Genomic DNA, 22,026 nt, shown 5'->3' on the forward strand with positions numbered 1-22,026 from the left:
GACCCAGTTCAAGTCTATTCGTTTAGGTGCAGTTGTCCAAAAGAAGACGTAGAAGGCGTCAAACAGTATTTCCCATGATACAGCCCCTTACGTTAAGCATTTGCTCTAGTTCAGTAATCATGTAGTCGTTTTGTAGTCTTTTAAAGATCTTTGGCAGTACGTTCCGTCCAACCTCCAGGAATCTACTCGTCAAGATTCCGTGCGTATTTTTGCGTTTTCTAGCTTTTGCAATGCGTTCATGTTAGTTTCTTCAATTGTGTATAGTGAGAATATATACCCCTAACGATATTGCATACGCCCTAATACAGTGCGTCCCAGAAAAAAAGATGTCATAAGAAAGGCAGAAAATGGACTTTCTAGAAATTTGATTTCTCTTTGAAATTCAGATACCGTCGTCAAACGTCTTTTTGGTACCCCGGCTCTCTTCATTTTTTTTAATCACCCATCCGTGAAATATGCATAATATGAGTTGCATCAAATGAAAAAGGAGGACCTAACCTTTTAAGATATGTGTCATTTATTGATCATAATTGTTATAATACAACATCGATAATTCTCAGTTTCGTTTTTTTCTGGGACGCACTGTATACTATTTTGCTTATATTCCCCCCGTATTTTAGTTTGAATACTTTTTTTTCCGTTTCTTCTAATTCCGTTCTCAATTTTGTTTACTTCTACAACTAACTCTTTCTATCTCACCCACTACATTCTTGTATTCTATCCCCTTCTCTCTCTCTCTCTCTGTGCCCCCCCCCCCCTCTCTCTCTCTCTCTGGCTCTCTCTCTCTATCTTCCCCTCTCCCTCTTGTCCTCTCCCCCTCTCTCTCGGTCTGTAGTTTAATGGCGTAGCATAGATGCAGTCATCGAGTAGGCAATTGCTTCATGGGGGGAAGGGCACACACACACGGCCTTACTAGATGGATAAAAGGCATTTAACTCCATGCTCTCGGAGCTATACCACTTCTACATGTGGATTCATTTCAGCTTCTTCATCTCGGGATAATGTTTTTTTTCTTCAAATCAATCCACTGGTCAGACCCCCCCCCCCCCCCCCATCTCTTTCTCTCACTAACGCTTTCTTTCTCCTAAAGGATGAACATAAATGTACCATGCATGTCAGCTTTATAAGGAATAAAAAAACAGTCAATTATGGTATTGTATTGTTCGGTTAGCATAATTAGTGTATTTTTAATCAGGACCATATAAAGCTTTAATATTTACAACAATTTATGATCACACAAGCATTATAAGAAAATCGTTTTTTATTCAGAAGAAATTGTGAGTAATACAGAGCGTCCCAGAAAAAACGAATTATATAAAAAAATAAAGTAGTGCTTGCATTTCCATAATTTTATCAAACGAATTCGTTTTCACTGGCTGCCTGCCGTAGCAAAAAACGGAATTGTCAAAAGACTTTACTCCGTTTCGTTGACAATCAGCCATGCATGAAGTCTTTCGTCTACGGCCAATTGTCAACGAAACGGAGTTATTATAAGTCTTTTCTTAATTCCGTGTGTTGCTAAGGCAAGCAACCAGTGAAAATGAATTCGTCACATAAAATTCTGGATATGCAACCACTACTTTAAACATACAGAACTTTGTTATTCCTAGCTCATTTTTCGTGATTGAGGTGTCATATGAAAGGGCAGGAACTCAACTTTTTGGAAATGTGATTTTCTTTTTGAAATTCAGCTACCGTCCACCAAAGGACTTTTTGGTTTCCTCCCTTCAAATTCATCTTAATCACTCATGCGTGAAATATGCATTATATGAGTTATATCAGATAAAAAAGGAGGATCTCAGCTTTCCAAATATGTGTCATTTATCAATTATAATTGTGATTAAGCTATGATCAGACGTCGGTAATTCTCGGTTTCGTTTTTTCTGGGACGCACTGTATATATTTCAAAATTTTCTATTATAATTATGAGAATTTTTCCGAACATCTGCACAGAAGTGAAAAATGTAATATATGATGAAATATGTAATCAAATGTTTGTCATGAATGGTAATATCAACATTTCAAAATGGAACGTCAGTCTCGCAGATGATTTTTTGTTCACGAAATATCATGCTCGCAACAAATTAATGCGACAAAAAATGTATAAAAGATGTACAACAAGAATGAAGTGTAATATTCTAGGAACAGCAGCCAATGTTATGATATAAAATTCGAAATAACCACCTAACTGTAGGGGGGGGGGGGAGACTACACAATTATCGATCTTCATAGTACTGAAAGTTACTTACAAACAAAATGAAATGTATATATATATATATATATATATACAGATCAGATTGATGTTGTCGGTACTGTTTTGTACTGCAGCATATAGAATATATGAAGACGACATTTTAAAACACATATGTTAAACAGATATCTATACAGGAGAACATAAGACTTATAATTGTGCGTCACCGTTTTGTTTCTTTCGTTTGGCTTTCAGGTTACTGCGGTGATAAAGAGCTATTCAACATGCTTTCCAAGTATTAGCCGCTCATCTAATAATATCGTATCATATAAATGAATTGTCGAAAAAGCTTACCATTTGATAAAGCCACGTCTATCAACATTATTGCGATGGGGGTAAATTTTATTTGGGTCATTTTCATTATCAATTTATAAAAACATGATTTCCCGATAAAGAATGTCATATATGTCGGAAATATATACATGGATGTAGTTTTAATATAGAAATATGGCAATTGTGTAATTAATTTTTCAAGCAGGTCCTTCACATTCCCGATACATAATGACAGAAAATGCAAATAATAAATGTGTATGTTATGATTAACTTGATTCTTCTTGAAAGAGAATAGATGTGCAAGGATTATGATTGTTATTTCAATAAAAGGTTTTCTTTGATTTCAAAACTAAATTGACAAAGAAAAACAACAAACTATATTCTGTCTGATATTATTTTTGATATAGGCTAAATCATGCACTTAATGGTATAGAGAGGGAGATGAAACATTAATTTATTTATAATAATTACAAGCATGATAAGTGTAAATTCAAGACTACTTGGTTCACGTGGAAATCAACTTTTACTAGAAATATATCTAACATCGTAAACTTTGGACAAAATAAAAACACACTTTTACATGCAGTTTGAAAAGGCTAGTGACTTTGACCATTGCAATGCATCATTTAGATAGAACTTTGCGGTGGTTTTGCTTTCTATTTACAACAAATCAGTAAGTCGTATGAATTTACTACACAAACCTGCACCCTTTAAACAGATATTTGAATAATAAGTGCGATTCAAACAATAGAAGTGACGTTGATTTATATTTGAAGTAATCATCATTTTCTACAACAAACACCATTATTTACTTCAAATTAACATTCATTAGGTCAATGAAATAACTTAGATAAAATTGTACGTTTTCATGAGTCTTAAAAAAAACATAATCGTGGTAATTAAACTGTTTTTCTTCAAAATATTGATTTTCAATACTTTTCGTAAATAAATCTTATACTTCAACAATGGAAAGAGAATTTGACAAAACAAGACAAATAATATTACCAGAGAGACAGAATAAATGAAGAGGAGACGATGATCTAAGGGAGATCCTTTGACCCTGGAATATTTGTATATTATTCGCTTTTCAAAATAATCAATTTGCATACAATAGAGCAATAATTGATCAAACAAAATGTTACATACTACAGACATGAATAATCTACTTTGAATAAATTTCGAAAATATATAATTTGTACTTCATAACTTTAGAACATTCACTTGGTCATCATGAATAATGCACCTCTACAGATGTGTAATAATGTGCCGGGCCGGGATTCGAACCATCAACCCTTGGACATCGAATCAAGATACATTTTCATCTAGACATTTCACGACCGGCAACCAACAAAGCTATATGAATTTAAGACTCAAATGCAACGTTCTCGTATACAGAACACCATTCAAACAACGCAAGGCTATACAAATTTAAAGAGAAGGTTGAGTTCTGGAAGAGGTGAAAAATAATTTGTGAGCGTTATCATTTTTATTATGCAAGTGTGGAATTACATCAGATAAGACATGTTCCTTGGAAGGCATGGCTCTTCATATACTAAATATGTCATGTAACATCGTAAAACTCCAGGGTAGGATTTTTACGCCACGTGTTCGTGTAGTCCCATATATATCTTTCTGTATACAGTGTTTGTAACTTTACCAAGACTTGGCCAAATTTCTGATCATTTTGAGCATTCCAGAACCTTGCAATACACACAAATTCTTATATACTAGATGATCAACCTTTTCTGATCGATTCCACACCGTTTCTTTCACAATGCAATCGCATGACCAGAACTCAACTTCATCTTTAAGAATCAAATGCAAAGTTCTCGTATACAGAGTACGATTGTTGGGGCTTTGGCTTCGGTCTATCCTGGCTCCTCCCAGTCTCTACATTGCCATACACGAGTGCGGTGGCACCTGCTTCCTGCGGATCAGTGACCTCATATGGGTTCTCTTCCGGGTCAAGTGTGTAGTCGATTTCTACGTTGCCATACGTGTGGTCCTCTATCGGGTATGGAAGCTGCTCATAGTTTTCAGTGTGCAGGTATTCACGGATGACATCGTAGACGAAAGCATATTCCTCCTATAAAAAACAATTGTATGAGGAGGTTCTATTTGTTAACTACTTGATATTCGTTGGCAAACAGGGAAGAGAAATGAAGATCACAAATAGAATAAAGATGATACTGTGAAATGAGGGAAATAAACGAATATGTTTTCGAACTAAAATACGTTCTTTAGAGGCTATATTCCTCACATGGAAAATAGAAGAAAAAACAGTCATAGACTTGACTCTGATCAATGTATTTCAAATATCTATTTCGATTTAACTTCTACCACTGCATACCATAGTACAACAAGGAAATACTATTTAAATGTTGTAATTACAGATGATATTTCATCATAGTTCATGTTTCTTATTTATTATTACAGGAGTAATTTGACCTGTGTGATAAAATTACAAATCATTTTTCATACCTCAGTTTGGACGAACTGCATCCTGTCAGCTCGCAGTATCTTGACTGTCTGGAAAATATCGACGGAATCTCCCTCAGCTATCTGAGCGATGCACTCCATAGCAGTGCAAAACACACCTGTTCGCCCAGCACCACTCCTTTAATGTTAAACAAAATGTAAATATATTAAAAGTACAATAATCAAGGTACAATAAGCATTAGACTGTTGGGCGAAATTATTATTCAGATTTGAATCAAATAAATTTCATTTATAGTAATAATTTTTTTCGCAACTGAATGACCCTTTATTCTAAAGCATATCAATTTATGCTAAATGTTAGATGTTAAATCATTGCCTCATGGTTGCATAAAAATACAGCAATTTTGTTTTTAATGACCGATCCTGCTTCCATGGATTTCCAATTGCGAATGTTTAGGATATTTAAAGTAAGCATTGAAAAGATCCCAGACTTACAAACAATGGACAAGAATGGAGAATTCTTTCTTGCTGTTAGTGGAACCTTTGATAGCACGGATGAGCTTGATCAACGACCTAGCCCCTAATTGTTGATCTGATCCATGTTTAGGCCATCCATGGAACTGGTACTGAGTGACGGTGTGACTGGTCTAAAAGAAAAGAAAACAATACGATCCGTGGAAATGGATGTATAAGGCGTATTAGAATTGGTCCCGATTTTGCATCTTATCTTGTATTCTACCAGAAAACTATTGTATTTCAACTGCCCTCATATTTGAAAAAAGTTGATATTCATCAAGTCGCAGTTTGCCCGGTTTGGAAAACTGTTCTGGTTGAAATTCATAATGTGGTTCGCTAAAGATATTAGATTTCTTGATCCGTAAAACAATCGTTTCAAATAAGAGCATCCCATCAAATTCCCGGCCCCTTCTTCAACAATCTCTGTGTTGTAAATGAAATATATGAAATGAGACATACTTTGGAGTTTCTGGTAACTTTCAGTTGCCGAGTGGTCATGTCCCCATCAGATGATGTTGATAAGGTTGAAACTGAATAGGATCCAAACTGAGCCGAGTCAGCATCTGGCCAGTATTGAGCACAGCTCTAGAATGAGGAGAGGCAAAGCTATCAGTGTAAATGTTTATACATACATACACACATGTTAGTCCTTCCTTTTCTGTCCGCTCCTATCCTGACCTATTATATTTATATTTATATACCTCATACATAGATTGTCATTCACTGATTGGTCAAAACTATATCACATGTCAAGGAGCATTTCGATCTATCAAGTATCATTACGTCAGAGGGGTTGATAGCTACTATCAAACCCTGGGATAGGACCCCTAACCCCTCCCGCGACTTAGTTGCGCACACAAATTTTTTGAGTTGCTAGGCTACCGCAATCGCGCGGTTACGCGCAGCGCGTAGGAATTCAATACTCTTGCCTTGGACTTGATGTTGGATTTTTCTTATTTGGGTTAGTAAATTCCTCTTGATCTCGTTTCCTGTTTTTAGAGCTAGATCTAGACCTACAGCTAGACCTAATCATGAATCAATAAAAAGGATGAGGTATATAAAACAAATATGGACTGCTCTGTAATCGGATGATGGTGGGAACTACCGCTCCCTCGGTGGTGTAAACACTACCTTGGGAGTGATATTTCCCACCATCATCCTCATGAGCAGTCAATATTTGTATACTGTTGCTCTTACCATTTTTCTTTTCTTTAATAGTGCAACAGGTTTCTTGAATCGCAATTACTAGTCACTTAAGCCATGTTACTTTTTAAATGAGCCTTCTGGTCCTGGTGTAGAGTAGCCTTATGATAACCAAGTTATCCCAATAAAGTATACTCCAATACTACTACTAGTACTACTACTACTACTAATACTACTACTACTACTTCTACTACTACTATTACTACTACTAATACTACGACTACTACTATTGCTACTAGTACTACTACTACAACTATTACTACTTATACTACTACTACTATTACTACTACTAATACTACTAATACTACTATTGCTACTAATACTACTACTACTACTATTGCTACTACTACTACTACTACTACTACTACTACTACTACTACTATTGCTACTAATACTACTACTACTATTGCTACTAATACTACTACTACTACTATTGCTACTACTACTACTACTACTACTACTACTATCGCTACTAATACTACTACTACTACTACTATTGCTACTACTACTACTACTACTACTACTACTATTGCTACTAATACTACTACTACTACTATTGCTACTAATACTACTACTACTACTATTGCTACTAATACTACTACTACTACTACTACTACTACTACTATTGCTACTACTACTACTACTACTACTACTACTATTGCTACTAATACTACTACTACTACTATTGCTACTACTACTACTACTACTACTACTACTTTTGCTACTAATACTACTACTACTACTATTGCTACTAATACTACTACTACTACTACTACTACTATTGCTACTAATACTACTACTACTACTATTACTACTACTACTACTACTGCTACTACTATTGCTTCTAATACTACTACTACTACTACTGTTATTCCAGGGAGGAGCTCGAATCCGTTTGTATAAACGCCACCGATGGGAATTCAACATTTATCATGTTAAGTATATAGATTATTTTTATCAAAACAAAAGAAGCAATACAAAATAGCAAGGTCTGTGAACCTCCCAAACTTAAACTGAGACAATTTATTTCAAAATGTACATGTTATCGCATTACTACCTTGTCGTTTTGGCTCTTGTCGTTAAGCATGACGACAGTGGATGGTTTATTGTCGATGACCATAGACCAGAAATCAGACACAGTGGTTGGCAGCGGCATCTGGGTTGTCATGAAGGTACAGTGGATCCCCTGAAAGATGAGGGAAGAATAAATACAATATCCAATAAAAACATGAGGCCCTTGCCACCTACTTCCAATGTCATGAGATACTCTCAGAGCTGTCAGTGTCAGTATCTTCGAAGCACTGGAACCCTGGGCGGAGGGGCTCACTTATTGCACTGCAGCCCCACCCTACATTCCCTATGACTATCAATCAAGTTTGAATTCCAACATAGTAATTCTTCTATATTAATTTCTCCTATAGTACATTGTAAATTATAATGGCGACAGTATATGTACATTTTAGGGTGTATAAATCCCGCCCCCCCCTCCCACTCAGTGTTATTTAGGGTACGCGTATGCTTGTCCCCTCTTTTTGAAAGCACCCCCTATCTGAGGACTGCCAACATTTCCGAACCCCCCCCCCCCTTTCGCGGGCTTTTTGCGGGCTTTTCCTGCCTTGAAGACCCCCCTAAATATGGAAAATGCTCAATGTACCTCCCTAAATTCGGAATTATTTCTCAGAAGTTCAAAGACATGAGAGAAAAGAAAAACAACAAAACATCTCCTTTTTAAAGAAATCTCCGAGTGAAAAGTCAAATACACCCCCCCTGTATACAATTCTCGCACGAAAAGTACCCATTAACCGGACATTTTGGTAAAACGCATGGAATCCCTCTGTTCTCGGAGTGGGGGGGGGGGGGGGGTTTAAATTGATCCACAATTCAATGACAATGAGCGTCACTAGAAACTGGAAAATATAGATAATATTTTAACACCCATCAATCTAACCGTGCATTTAAAAGTTCCCCTTTCGTATTAAACGAAGTCCCAAAAATACGATGGGAAACACAAATAAATACTTGTTTGTGCTTAGTATTAATAATATCAATAATACCGATATTAGCACATTATGTATCTATGGTAGTTGCATACGCCCAAGGTGTCTACAGTTTCTTATGTTGAACGCGAGTCAAATGAAGATGTAAACGGTATCGATGGCATTTAATCCTTCTGACACTAAATTGCAGTGTAAACTGAATCACTTGATTCAAAAATAACATCTCACCTTCATTTGACTAGCATTAATGTAATCATGATCTGGGGAGTCTAGCATCACACGATTCCTCTGCACTAGAATGGTATGGAAACAAAAGAACATTTCAAACAGCGTTACGCTATTACCCTACAACTCAACATTTACACTAAAACAAGTATGAGTATTAAAGTCTTTCACATTGTTTGATAGCGATTTTGGATTTTAGATATGTATGTATTCAATTTTTGCTCTTTGAGTCTCGTTATACATCACATGCATAGGGATGGATCAAAGTAGAGGTGGGATCACCAGCCCCCCCCCCCCCCCATCCTCCTCACCCTCTTCATCTTATGTGATATCACCTCTCCACCTTCGAATTGAATTTAACGTATTCAAAGCTTTGAGTATCCCCCAAACCCTACACCATTCCAACCTTAACTGCACCGTCTCCTGACAATCTTGAGATCCCCGTATGTTGTTATTTCATTTGCTCACGACATACATTTCACCACGGCGTTCTAATTCTCATTTGTCAAGAATCTACGATTTACATATTATGTCCACTGACGAAAATGATGGGGTTTAAATGGTGTGTATGTGTTTGTTTGTGTGTGTGTGTGTGTATTTGTTGGTATCCTAACATTACTTACATGGTAGGTTGTTTCCGTATCTATTCTTTGGGTGATTATCTCGAGTGCGTCCTGATCTTGTTTGAGAAGCCGGAGGATCTGGACAGAGGCTCTTCAAAGTCTGATTTAATCAGAGAATATGATGTTTACGTCACGAATTAGTTTGATCGTCATATACTTTAGTTCTGGTATATTTTTCGCGCATGCAGAAATATAGATTCAATTTTAATATTAGCAACGTTCATTCTGCGCATTTTATCCACCCAAAGGGATTTTTAAGATATTAACAAAATCGTATTACTATCTTGGCTATAGCATAGCTGCCTCAAGGTTCTGAAAGCATTCAAGGAATTACAGTTACTTCTAAGTAGGCACTCATTCACCCAACATAAGTTTAGATAGTGCTGCGAGTGAGATTCGAAAAAACACCATTCATTTGAATTACAGTTCAGTGATTAACGGATCACGACATCCCTAACATTTCCATTCTAAGAGCGCAAGAGCAGGTTTGTAAATGGGATATTTTCTCTTTCTCCATGAGTTGTTTCCACTGGGGCGAGGCCATTCCTGAAAAATAGTTTCGTTGAAATATCCATATCTCTCTCTCTCTATTTCAGGTTTTTTGAACCCTCCGTCCAGAGGAAAGTGAACAATGAACTTACTTGGAACAGTTACGTGGCTTATTATCAAGGTCAGAAGTTGTTCATTTTTACAGCTAAAGGAAGAAGAAGGCTATATATATAGAGAGAGGGAGATGGAGACAGAACTAAAGAGGGTTATGGTATGTGGACCTGCCCTTGCAGAACACCTGGGAGAGAACTAAAGTCGTTACTGTCAGTAGACATTCATTATTGACCGAACTTTTGGTAATGATTGGGATGTGTTACCTGGAACTCCTTGGTCATCTTGGACCGTCCACGTCCACCGCCTGAAGAGTGTAAGTCTTGTAGATGATCAGTGAAATGAACGACAGGGATCAGGGTATTCCTCCAGAGAAGATCCTCAAGGACAGCCCCGTAGATGAAGGCATACTGCTCCTGTATTCATGTAAGAAACGAAAGCTTCAAACATTTTGTATCAATTCCATCTGATCCACTAACATTTCTCATATTTTTACGAAATACGACGGAACAAGTACATCATAATTAAAGATTAGAACAAGCGGTGCCCTATGTCCATGTTATAAGAATTCTTGATATTCAACACGTTTCCTTTGATAATATCTTGTTTTATATCAACAACAAAACGAAGAAACATTCAAGCAAATTTTCAACACGTTCATTTTTTTAAAGGATTTTTAATCATTCAAAATTTAAATTTTCCATACAAGGTATGTTTTATAAATCAGGAAAGTAAACTTAACCCCCCCCCCAAAATACTGTTAGCATGTATATGCATAGTGATACTGTTTTTAATTTCATATTATGTCGCGTAGAATAATCATATGGCAATCTCTGCAAAAGCACATTACATTGAAATCCGTCGGTCATATCAGTGTCTAAACTGAAAAGTTTGTGTGCCATACGGCAGCAGCAGTTGGAGTATGTTTTGAGAGAGGTAACTGACCTGTGTTTGGACCATGTATGGTCGTTTCTGTCTGATGTTCGTCACGAAGTTGAAGACATCTACCATTCTAGTTGTCTTGGCGTGAGCTACGACGCTATCAATACTGATCACCACGCCTGTTCGCCCAACACCAGCACTGGGTAGAAAATATAATGATCAACTAATCAGTCATGTTATTGATTTTTTTTAAAGTACAAGGTCGCATTCTCTCCGGATGTAACGATGTGCCTTGACACTAGCTAATGAACGATAACACAAAAGTCAGCAAAATATTCACGCAATTTCAATTGAAATTAATGAGTGCGGGAACCAAGGTTTCGCTGTAGTAAAGCCCGATTATTATACGAACTTATTTTAGGAAGCTCTTTTTCGGCTAAGATAATTATTGAAATCTCTTATATTCTGATTATTTTAGTATTTCTTATAGCGAGCATATCGATAACACGTTGCGTAATCCCAACGTGATCTCTAACATAAACACAAAAAAGTATCAAAAATATTTCTTGAAGGTCTTGACGATGATGTTTGTGGTACTTGTTTTGATCTAGGTGAAATTGACCAAGAAGCCTACCTGCAATGAATGATCAGAGGATGAGTGTACTGTCCATGATCAGCTTTGACTTCCATGATGAACTTGAGCAGTGATGAGGTGTGTTTAGGAACACCCTTGTCAGGCCACTCTGTGAAGTGGAACTGAGTAACGGTCCTGTAGTCGTCCCCCTAGTTAGGAGAGCAACACATGTCATGCACAGTGAAAATGAATTGATTTAAATGATACATCAGCTTTTGTACCGATTATCAAAATATTTATCAGTTTTATTGTCAATGGTATCAATTTTTGTTAGTGTTTCCATGCACAGGACTTAGCTCAGAAAAAAGCATGAATCATGTTAAAATAAACTTCATGAAATAGTAATTTATAAAGTAACTTTTAAAAACTTCTATGAATGACTAAACTTGAAGTACCGTTTTCATAGATATTTTCCAAAGGGACGCGTGGTTCAATGATATTAATTATAATAATTCGACTGGTTCATGGTAATGGAAGGCATCATGAATAACTTCCTGAAATGTGACGTAGCAATGCATATGCAGATGACTTATCTACCTACCTTTCTCAAAGTCATTTTCCTTTTAACTCCACCTGTGCAAGCTTCCAGTGACTCCAGTTCCACTTTGATATTTCCAAACTTCACCAAATCGCCTGGTACATTAGGCCAGTACTTACCGCATTTGATCTATTTTAAGCAACCAAACATAAAATAATCAGATTAAAAAACCGTATGCTTTAATCTGGAGGAGAAATATTATATGATTATTGTGTACTAATTTTAATAATCTGGATTTATTTAGCGATTGATATAAATACTGTCTCTGAGCGCTTCACACATATTATTAACCTGTTTATCAGATTAATTCGAGCACGATGTGCACCATCTCTACTCTTTGAGGGCATATGGCAATTACTAACAAAAAGGCTATCGACATCTCACCAGGTCTACATTTCTCTCCTGGATATGGATTGGCAAATGTAGAATAACGAGTTGCCAACTACATCAGTGCCGGTATCGGGGATCGATCGACCAACGACCTTTGTATTTCATAGTGCTTAAACTTCTCCACTACGACTAAGCCATAGTATAATTTATTTAATCATCCGTCTTTCCTAGAACCCTACTTGTACTATCTGCATTGAGCAACACTTCTTTAAGCATTGAAAACGTCACTGACCTTATCTCCTTCCTTGAGCTTCGTTACCATGGCAATAGTCGTCACATTCTCCTGCCAGACCATCCTCCAGAAATCATCCATAGAGGCCTTGTTGGGTCCTTAAAAATATAATGAATTATGGCTCATCGGAAAATCAATGTTTCAATTGCCTTATGGGAATGACTACTGTCTTGTTTGGATCTTCTCTTTGTGGTTTTATACAAGAATAATATATTTACTTGAAATATAGTAACCTAAATTAATACGTCTTTCAATTTGTATTTTTAAATTAATCCTTGTTAATCATGACGGAAAATTTGAGTGGACATACCTTGTGATGCAATGTAAGCCTTGTCATTGTCAAAACTCTGTATGTGAAAAAAAGAAAAAAGAAAAGTGTACATAATGAAAAGTAGATCAAAATGAAACTATATATACGTCAAAGCTTGAGGAAAATGATAGTCTCTATTTTACAGCATTGCTTTCTCGTAGACAACTTTGTTCTTCTTTTTAATCGAACAGAAAAGAAGATCAAGAAAATCAAGTCATATAAAGGAATTATATGGCAGCTTCAACCATTATGGTGGGGTTCCCATAACATGTTTGCTGTACGTGAGTATGCGTGTGTGGATGCGGCTGTGTGCGTGTGTGTGTGCGTGTGTGTGCGTGTGTCTAAGCTTGTATGTGTGTGTGTGAGCGCGCGTGTTTGTAGATGTGCGCGCGCGTGTGTGTGTGTGTGTGTGTGTGTGCGCGCGCATGTGGTGGTGGTGGTGTGTGTGTGTGTGTGTGTTTGGATTGTGTAAAGATCCAGCGAAGGAAACGTGTTTTCTACTTCAAGTAGTCCGTCAACTCAAGCTACATCCTGTTAATATTTCAAAGTTTTTTTTAAAGTTTTTGTTAAGAATGATTTGATTCATATCATTCATATTGGACGCTTCATTCAACGACAACCCACTCTATAACATTAAAATGAAAGTACATTGTAATGACAATATATTTATAAATTAATGTATAGATATATTGATACATACTACCTTACTTACGGGAATGTAAGAAGCGTTAAAGTAATCGGAATGAGGGATATCGTCGATTACTTCTAACTTCACCCTCGCCGAATCATCTGGATAAAAGATAGGATATTTGGAGAAAAAAATAGTTAGCCAGTAGCTTTTAACATAAAGTTCTTTGCTCATGCAATTTCTTCGTTTATCTTCGTTATCGGTTTCCGGTAGAGTAGCAAACAAATTATAGTCAAAACATTAACATAAAACAGTACTGTATAGGTTTCAAATGCAGAGATTTGACAACGGACAAAACTCTTTTACTTTTTTATTGAGAGTGTAATACAACTTGCAACATCTCTTTACGGATGAATTATTGAAAACTCATATTCTAAATAAAGAATTATGACATGGAACTGATAGCATACATCGGTACATACATTGGTACACTGTAAATCAAACGAACTGTGATGCTCCACTGCAATCCACTGCAGTCAGCGCTACAGTTGCAAACTACTATTATCAAAACAACAAGTACATTATCTAGAGCTTTATTGAAGCAAACTTTTATAGCTATCCCTAACAAGTCAACATAATAAAGACCCTGTTAGTTTGTAAACTCACATGGTAAAATATTCTTGTATCTGTTTTTCGTGAAGTTGATCTCCTCTCGAGCCACGGTCTGAGGATAAATGTCTGGGCCAGGTAAGTCCTAGAAGAGAAAAGAAATATAATTTCGGTTTTAGTTTATTGTTTCACATTTGCATATATTAATATTATCATAAAACACTACAAATAAAGATGAAGTCTCGTATCTGAGACTAGAACAAAGGCGGTTGACATCACATCAGTTTGATTGCATGCAGTATGAAATGAACAGTTGTGTTTAAGAAAAGAGAAATATGGAGGAGCCTATAAGTGAAAATAAATGTTATAATGCCCACGGCGATATATTTCTGAAATGAATTGTTATGTTTCGTTACTAGTCATACTATGAACCTAGAAATATCATCTAAGGATAATGAGTCTCGAACGGCACCACATTCATGGATCAGCGGCTGATCGAGCACACCACAGAGAGAGCTCGCTACCCAGTGTTCTCAACAACACAATGTAGTCTACAAGTAGCGCACATTTGAGTGCCAAAAGAATTTCTCAAACGCAAACGCTTTAAAAGAAGACATATTTCTTGTTAACAGAAATTATCTTCATTTAACGTACATGAAATTCCTCGGAGTAGAGCGCAGTGTGTCTGTTCTTGTTGACGAACGCAGGGAACTGAGCCAGGGGTATCGGTTGACGTGTGCCAAGAGGTTTGCTGCTAGATCTGTCAGGAGATCCATCGGTTGAATCGAGGTCTAAGGACTTAGTTTGCCGTACAACGGGCTTGACGGCTACATGTGGTTTAGGTCTCGTGCTCCTTGAAGGTGTTTGGTCTCGGTTCGAAACGGAGGCGTGCCCACTGTAGTTATTTCCTGACACAATACATACAGAAATACATTTTTTTTTAAAGCTTATCTGCCGTAGTTTACAGGAGGGATTAGACCGCTCTGCAAGGTCACTGGACAGGTGGTTATCTCATCAACTCAGCTCTCAGTTAACATAAGAAAAAGAGGATCATGGGGGACCAATGGTCACCGATTAGGCATTGTTTGATATATAGAGGGCGCAAGTAGGTACCAGTAGTGCAGTGGACCTTTAAGTCAAACTGAATTTTACCCCCTTTTTGGAGGAGGAAAAGTTCTAGCGTGGTAAAACGCAGAATCAGCCTATACTGCAAATAACCAAGAAGTCCTTAGTTCCTTACACTTGAAACTTTTTTTAATTTCTTCCAAAAACTTGTCTTGTTCGTGACATTATGAATCAGGGAAGGGCATAATTAAGTTGTAAGAATTCTATGGGGTTAGAAAAATTAGAATATGATGTCTCTTTGTTGCCATTAGCACGTCGTTCCATGCTATTTTCAGGATTATAGTTTTTTCTTTACCTGATCATATTAACAACTATCAAAACATAGGCCTACCTTCTAATGGCGTGTCTTGGAAATTCACTGGTGCCTGAAATTGGTCCTCGATGTTTTCTTTTTTAGACGGATTACTATCATTCCTTTGGAGAAAAAAAAGAGAACCAAAAAACAAAGGTTTCAATGCAAAAGACGAAAAGCGAAGAATAAGTGAGCAGAAGAGAAATTTACGAGAGCTGGTAACTATCAAACTTAAAGAAAAATTTCATCGGTAGAGTATTCCTTGAAGAAAGGAATAGAGAATTATCAGAATGTAGATAGCCATTTATTTTTAAATTTCCCTATTCTGCTTGTTCTTAAAGTCTGTACATAAAAAAAGTCCATTTGCATCGAGAGTATGGTATACAGGGGATTACTGTATAATTACTATGGAAGTATTAAAGTGACAGCATTGTACATGAACACTATAATCATGACTGAAAATAGAAAATAGTTCACAAACCTTCGTCGTTTGAACACGATGATGACTACAATGATGATAATCAAAATGATCAGAATGGCGCCAACGGCTCCACCTGCTGCCGGTGCTATAGGACCAACAGGACCTTTATTTGGGATCAAACGAAAGAGAAGAATGAAATCAGAAATCTTTAATTTTCCCCAAGAAAATTAAATTGTTCAAATATTATTTTTTACAACCCCTGTATGGAAAAAAGACCATTCTGCCACCAATAGCAAAGAAAAACTGTGTTTGATTGATCGCAATTTAGAAAATTAATAACTTTTCTATTTTTGATCGAAATTTGATCAAATGTTCACTGACCTGTCCCTCTTATTTTTCTGCTTCCATTAAAACCAACTTAATACCAGGGTGGACATCCCTCTTTACAGTTTGATTACACGCCTAACATTGTTTTCAACAGCACGCGCTGCTAAGTTGGAGGAAATCGCATAAAACCGTCGCGATTGTATTTCAGTTTTGACGCTTTAAATGAATGTATGACAAGATGAGAGAAACTTAAACCCCACCAGAAGACCATGTGGTGCGTCAAGCTGGACAGTAGAATTATATTTGAAAAATGTGTGCATGTTCCGTTGATTTTGTTCCATCTATTTATAGAGAGCATTTTCACATCTGTAAGGGTATGGCCAAGTGTGGATGTCAGTAGAATAGTGGTTGTAGTGTTATGAATATACAGTGCGTCCCAGAAAAAAACGAAACCGAGAATTATCGATGTTTTATCATAACTTAATCACAGTTATAATTAATAAATGGCACATAATTGTATAGCTCAGATATCCTTCCATTTGATGCAACTCATATAATGCATATTCACGCATGAATGATTCAAATCAATTTGAAGAGAGGGAACCAAAAATTCATTTGGCGGACGGTATCTGAATTTCAAAGAGGAAATCACATTTCTAGAAAGTTCAGTTTCTGCCCTTTCATTTGACACACCTCAATCAGGAAAAATGAGCAACGAATAACAAAGTTATTAGCCTGAAACGTCTGAACATTGCAATGAAGCATTGGTATAATACGATCACCTTTTCTATGGGATATACTAATGCTTTTGAAATTGCCCTGAGTTGATTTTGCAATGGTGTTGAAGATACTGGGATGGGTTCATTCTAATGTTCAAAGCAAGCCTTATAATTTCATATGCGTTATATTACTATCACTACTACATACACATGTATGAACACAACATTAATCAGCAGTATACTGCTCTTACCTGATTGTATCGTCTTAGCATTCACAGGTTCTGACCAATTACTAGAACCAGCTCCATTAACAGTCTGTACCTATATAAGAAATGTTGATATTATAACAAAAATAATTCTATACGTTTAACCTTTTTCTTGAAATGTTATCATCCACGTAAGCGCAAATCTCAGGTTACTTATCCGAAAGGAACTTGCTCTGTTCATGTTCTGTTAATGTTGTAACTCTTTTAAAAAACACCGTACCTGTTTGCCCTTTCAAGTTGCATGTAAAACGACACAATTCATAAACAGAGTATTGCCAAACGGAGAATATGCTCTTTTATGTTCTATCAACACAGGTCCTATAGTGTAAGTTCTAAAAAGCTCATCTCCAGTTGTCCTTTCAGAGGCCAGGTGACGTCAATTCTCAGACAAAAGTGCTCATAAATGTCCCCTGCGTGCATCAATTGTTAAGTTCATGCGCTTGTATTGCATCATTGCATTGTATGCTAAAGTTCATATAGAGGTATCCCCAATCATATTCTTTTGCTACACTACCAAGCAGTCCATAGCAATGTTTATGCCTGCCGTTTTGACCAATCACAGGCCTAGAATATTCACATATGTGGTATATAAATACCTATCAATACATGTAAATGTATTACCTGGACTGAGTAGCTTGTTTTTGCTGTCAGGTCTACCACAGTATGCTCTTCTTCAAACGCACTGTTCAATACTTCCTCTGACTTATAGTCACCATCAACAACGGGGTCAGTTTGCTTGAAGCGGATGATATACTTCTGGATGTCACCATTGATGTTAGATGGTAGAGGGGTAGACCAGGATACAGTGAAGGAACTTGTAGTACTCCGCGGTATAGCCACATTGATGGGACTAGGTGCAACTGTGAAGGGAAAGCAGGAAGGTTTATATTAACAAACTTGTATACTCTTGTATGAGAGGGTGTAAATGTGCATGGATCGCAAGTTCTTTCTTCTTCTTCTTCTGCTTCTTCTTCTCCTCCTCCTTCTCTTCCTCCTCCTCCTTCAGGTTGTTATAATATCGTTATTACATGCTATTTTTCATATACATGTATGACCCTTTGATCTTTGAACTTCTTACTTACTGCCCATCATGCCTCCTGGCACATAGGGCAGCAGCAAAATACAAAAGTATTCCACTTCTTTCGATCCTGGGCCAGTCTTTGGATGGTTCCCCATGTGTGGTTCAGGTTTTTTTTATTTCCCCTTCTTCAAGTGATTTTAGGACGATTTTATGACGTCCCCTCTTTCTTTTGCCTTCTGGTGTCCAGTTTGGGGATGTTCGTGTGATATGTCATCTATGTTCTTTCTCATTACAAGTCCGATCCATCTCCACCTTCTTCTCATGATGATGTTCTGTCTTGATGGCCTTGAGCATACAGTGCTTCGTTTGAAATGGTGTTTGGCCAGAAAATGCGACATATTGTTCTCAGACTTTGTGTGGAAGACCGACAGCTTATTGTGGTAGTTTTTCGTCATTCTCCAACATTCAGAGCCGTACAGAAGAGTGGAAAGGACACAGCTCTGGTACAATTTTAGCTTGGTCTTGGTGCTGTGCTGCTGTGATCTCCATATATTATTGAGCATTCTGAATGCATTTCTGGCTTCTTTAAGACGGTTCTTAATGTCGTTGCCCGCGCCTCAATCGTTCCTGACAGTGCTGCCCAGGTAAGTAAACTCCTTAGTTATAGGTAGGTCTCCCCCGCTGTTTGCTTGTATTGATAAAGGGTCCATCACCTCTGTTTCACCTGACTGATCTTTAAGCCAATTTGCTGGGCAAAAATCACCGTGTCTGGATTCTTTTTCTTGCATATGCTGGTGGGTGTGTGAAAGTAGAGCGAAATCATCTGCAAAGTCGAGAACTTCAAGTGTAGAAAAGAGGGTCCATCTTACGCCTCTTTTTTGGTCTTCGGTTGACTGTCTCATTACCCAGTCTATGGCGAAATTGAAGAGCAGTGCTGACATGACACATCCTTGCTTCACTCCAGTCTTCACTTGGAACTTATGGTTACTGTTTCCAACTCTGCATGTGAAATTGGTGTAAAAGCTCTCATTACAAGAAACTAGCTGCTCTGGTATCCCGTATTTGCGTAGTATTCGCAAAAGGCTGTCTCGGTGGATGGTATCGAATGCTTTTTCAAAGTTAACAAAATTAATATAAAGTTTCCTCTGCCATTCTGTGCATTGCTCTACGATATTACGTAGTGCACATATCTGATCAGTGCACCCTTTTCCCTTCCGAAAACCTGCCTGTTCCCTTCTGAGAATTTGGTCAACAGCATCCATGATACGGGTAATAATTATCTTTGCCAACATTTTGCTTGGTATTGACAATAGTGTGATGCCACGCCAGTTATTGCAGTTTATTAGGATCCCTTCTTTGGTTATTTTACAATAACTCCCTCTGTCCAATCGTCAGGAACTGCCTTCCTCTCCCATATAGCTGTGAAGAGTGGCAGAATGACTTTTGCTGCTAATTCTGGTCCGCCTTAAAACCTTTTAAATCATGACCCTACAATCTACTCAGTTCATAGGCTCTGCAAGAAACAGACGTCCTGAATTTGATAGTAGGTTTTTTTTTATTTGTCACGTCCACATAGACGACGTCAAAGATGTGACGTCATTTCGGCGATTTGCGCATGCGTCGGGTCGTCTCACGTCGTAAGGCCAAATTTGAGAACGCGTTCATCCACGATTTGAGGTTCGTCAGAAAACTCGTACCCCCTCGTCAAAATGACGTCATCTTGCTATACCGCCGCGTTAATCAGAAAGGAAAGACCGAAAGAGAAAGCGACAGAAAAACAAAGAATAACATGAAAGAAGGTGATAGAAGGAAGAAACAAAGAATAATTTAAGGAATGGTAGGAAAAAATGATAGAACTATAAAAACAAAGAATTACATAAGAAAAGGTGATAGAAGGAAGAAACAAAGAATATCATAAGGAAAGATAGAAAGAGAAAGTGATAGAAAGATTTAAACAAAGAATAACATAAGAGAAGATGATAGAAGGAAGGAACAAAGAATAACATAAGGAAAGACAGAAAGAGAAAGCAATTAAATGAGAAAAACAAAGATTAACATTTAAAAAAAGGTAAAAGAAGGAAGAAACAAAGAATAACATAAGGAATGGAATGAAAAAAAGATAGAACGATAAAAAACATTATTACATTTATTACATTAATAAAAGGTGATAGAAGTTTAAAAAAAATAAAATAATAATAATAGATACAAAGAATAACATAAGAAAAGAAAGAAGAAACAAAGAATCACATAAGAAAAGAAGGAATAAACAAAGAATAACATAAGAAAAACAGAAAGAGAAAATTATAGAAAGAAGGCAAAGAATAACTTGACGAAAGATTTTTTGAAAAGGATAGAATAATAGGCGAAAAATAACATAAGAAGTGAAAGAAGGAGAAATTGAATAAACGCGCGCGGGGGTCATCGCGTAGAGAACGGGCGTCGACTAAAAAGGAAAAGGGTTATAAGGTAGTGAACAGGACGGGTGTCTGACGCCAATTCGCATCGAGCAATTTTTGCATACATAATGAGCCCCATGACCTTTGACCTTTGACCTAATGACCCCCAAAATCTAATCAGTTCATTGACTTTGCAAGATACATACATATCTTGAGTTTGATGATAATGCGTCCGTCGGTTCTATCGATAATGCGATCACAAGCTATGTTTGCATACATGATGAGCCCTGTGACCTTTGACCTGGCGATCCTAACATATAATCATTTCATTAGCTTTGCAAGATACACACATGACCCGAGTTTGGCGGGAATCAATCAACGGTTTTTTGAGATAACGTGATCACGAGAACGGGACGTACAGACGGACGGACGACCGAAAACAGGCAAACTCTCACTTTCCTGAAATTGTTTTGCAGATAGTCTCATTGCTCCTGTGATTCTCCTCACCGTTATTTGGCAGCACCCGTTGGAAAATGTGTTAAACTCAAACCATATCAGAGGTTATAACAGCGATTTATACATCTTTTACTCTATCTATCGGAATAAGAATATTTTCCTTTCAAGAATCCAAGATATCTAACTGATGAAGTCTTACCTTCTTCAATTGTTTTGCCGATAATCTCACTGCTCCTATCACTTTCTTCGTCTTTATTTGATGCAGTCAATTGAATGGTATAGTCCAGATAGGTATCCAACTCTCTTATCGTGTAAGAGCTTGTGTTAGGAGCCATGAGAGAGTTTAAAGGAGTTAATCCAGTAGAAGCATAATAGATCATATAATGAGTTACTCCACTCTTGCATTCTGCTGATTCTGAGGCGAGGTGCTGAAATTAAATTAAAATTCTATTTCATAAATCCCCAAGCATTTGTACACCTGTTTTTAAATACACATTTTTTCGTTTCGTCAAATGTTGATAGGTATGTAAAAGAGGCATCCAGAATGCCGAAGGCATAATAGTGAAGTTGGTCAATTATCGTTCATATTTGATATATCTCGATTACATTTTAGGTAAAAACAAGTCAAACCAAGGTAAAACATATATTTACCA

General features: G+C 37.0%; 1 protein-coding gene across 1 annotated transcript; it reads right to left on the reverse strand.

The window, feature by feature from the left end:
* Positions 1 to 4,269: 4,269 nt before the first annotated feature.
* On the reverse strand, positions 4,270 to 21,773 carry LOC764672 (receptor-type tyrosine-protein phosphatase epsilon). Its single transcript, XM_030996965.1, has 21 exons — positions 21,573 to 21,773; positions 18,122 to 18,360; positions 17,486 to 17,555; positions 16,249 to 16,351; positions 15,807 to 15,889; positions 15,005 to 15,258; positions 14,408 to 14,495; positions 13,826 to 13,902; positions 13,114 to 13,150; positions 12,804 to 12,901; positions 12,185 to 12,310; positions 11,644 to 11,792; positions 11,073 to 11,208; positions 10,394 to 10,543; positions 9,528 to 9,627; positions 8,908 to 8,972; positions 7,740 to 7,868; positions 5,939 to 6,064; positions 5,459 to 5,610; positions 5,006 to 5,141; positions 4,270 to 4,610 (listed from the first exon to the last, which is right to left on the reverse strand). The coding sequence occupies exons 1-21, from the start codon at positions 21,751 to 21,753 to the stop codon at positions 4,332 to 4,334; spliced, it is 2,778 nt and encodes a 925-aa protein (XP_030852825.1). The 5' UTR covers positions 21,754 to 21,773; the 3' UTR covers positions 4,270 to 4,331.
* Between the last annotated feature and the right edge of the window lie 253 nt (positions 21,774 to 22,026).

Source organism: Strongylocentrotus purpuratus, unplaced genomic scaffold (genome assembly GCF_000002235.5).
Source record: "Strongylocentrotus purpuratus isolate Spur 01 unplaced genomic scaffold, Spur_5.0 spur5_scaffold_3, whole genome shotgun sequence".
NCBI lineage: Eukaryota > Metazoa > Echinodermata > Echinoidea > Camarodonta > Strongylocentrotidae > Strongylocentrotus > Strongylocentrotus purpuratus.

What these genes read in the sequence shown, in the direction of transcription:
- LOC764672 (XM_030996965.1), bottom strand. Translation starts at nt 21,753, where the DNA reads ATGATCTATTATGCTTCTACTGGATTAACTCCTTTAAACTCTCTCATG. An exon ending in CCAAGACACGCCATTAGAAG is followed by an intron (nt 15,259 to 15,806) that starts GTAGGCCTATGT and finishes GTATTGTGTCAG; the next exon opens with GAAATAACTACAGTGGGCAC. An exon ending in CCTCTGATCATTCATTGCAG is followed by an intron (nt 11,209 to 11,643) that starts GTAGGCTTCTTG and finishes TTTTCTACCCAG; the next exon opens with TGCTGGTGTTGGGCGAACAG.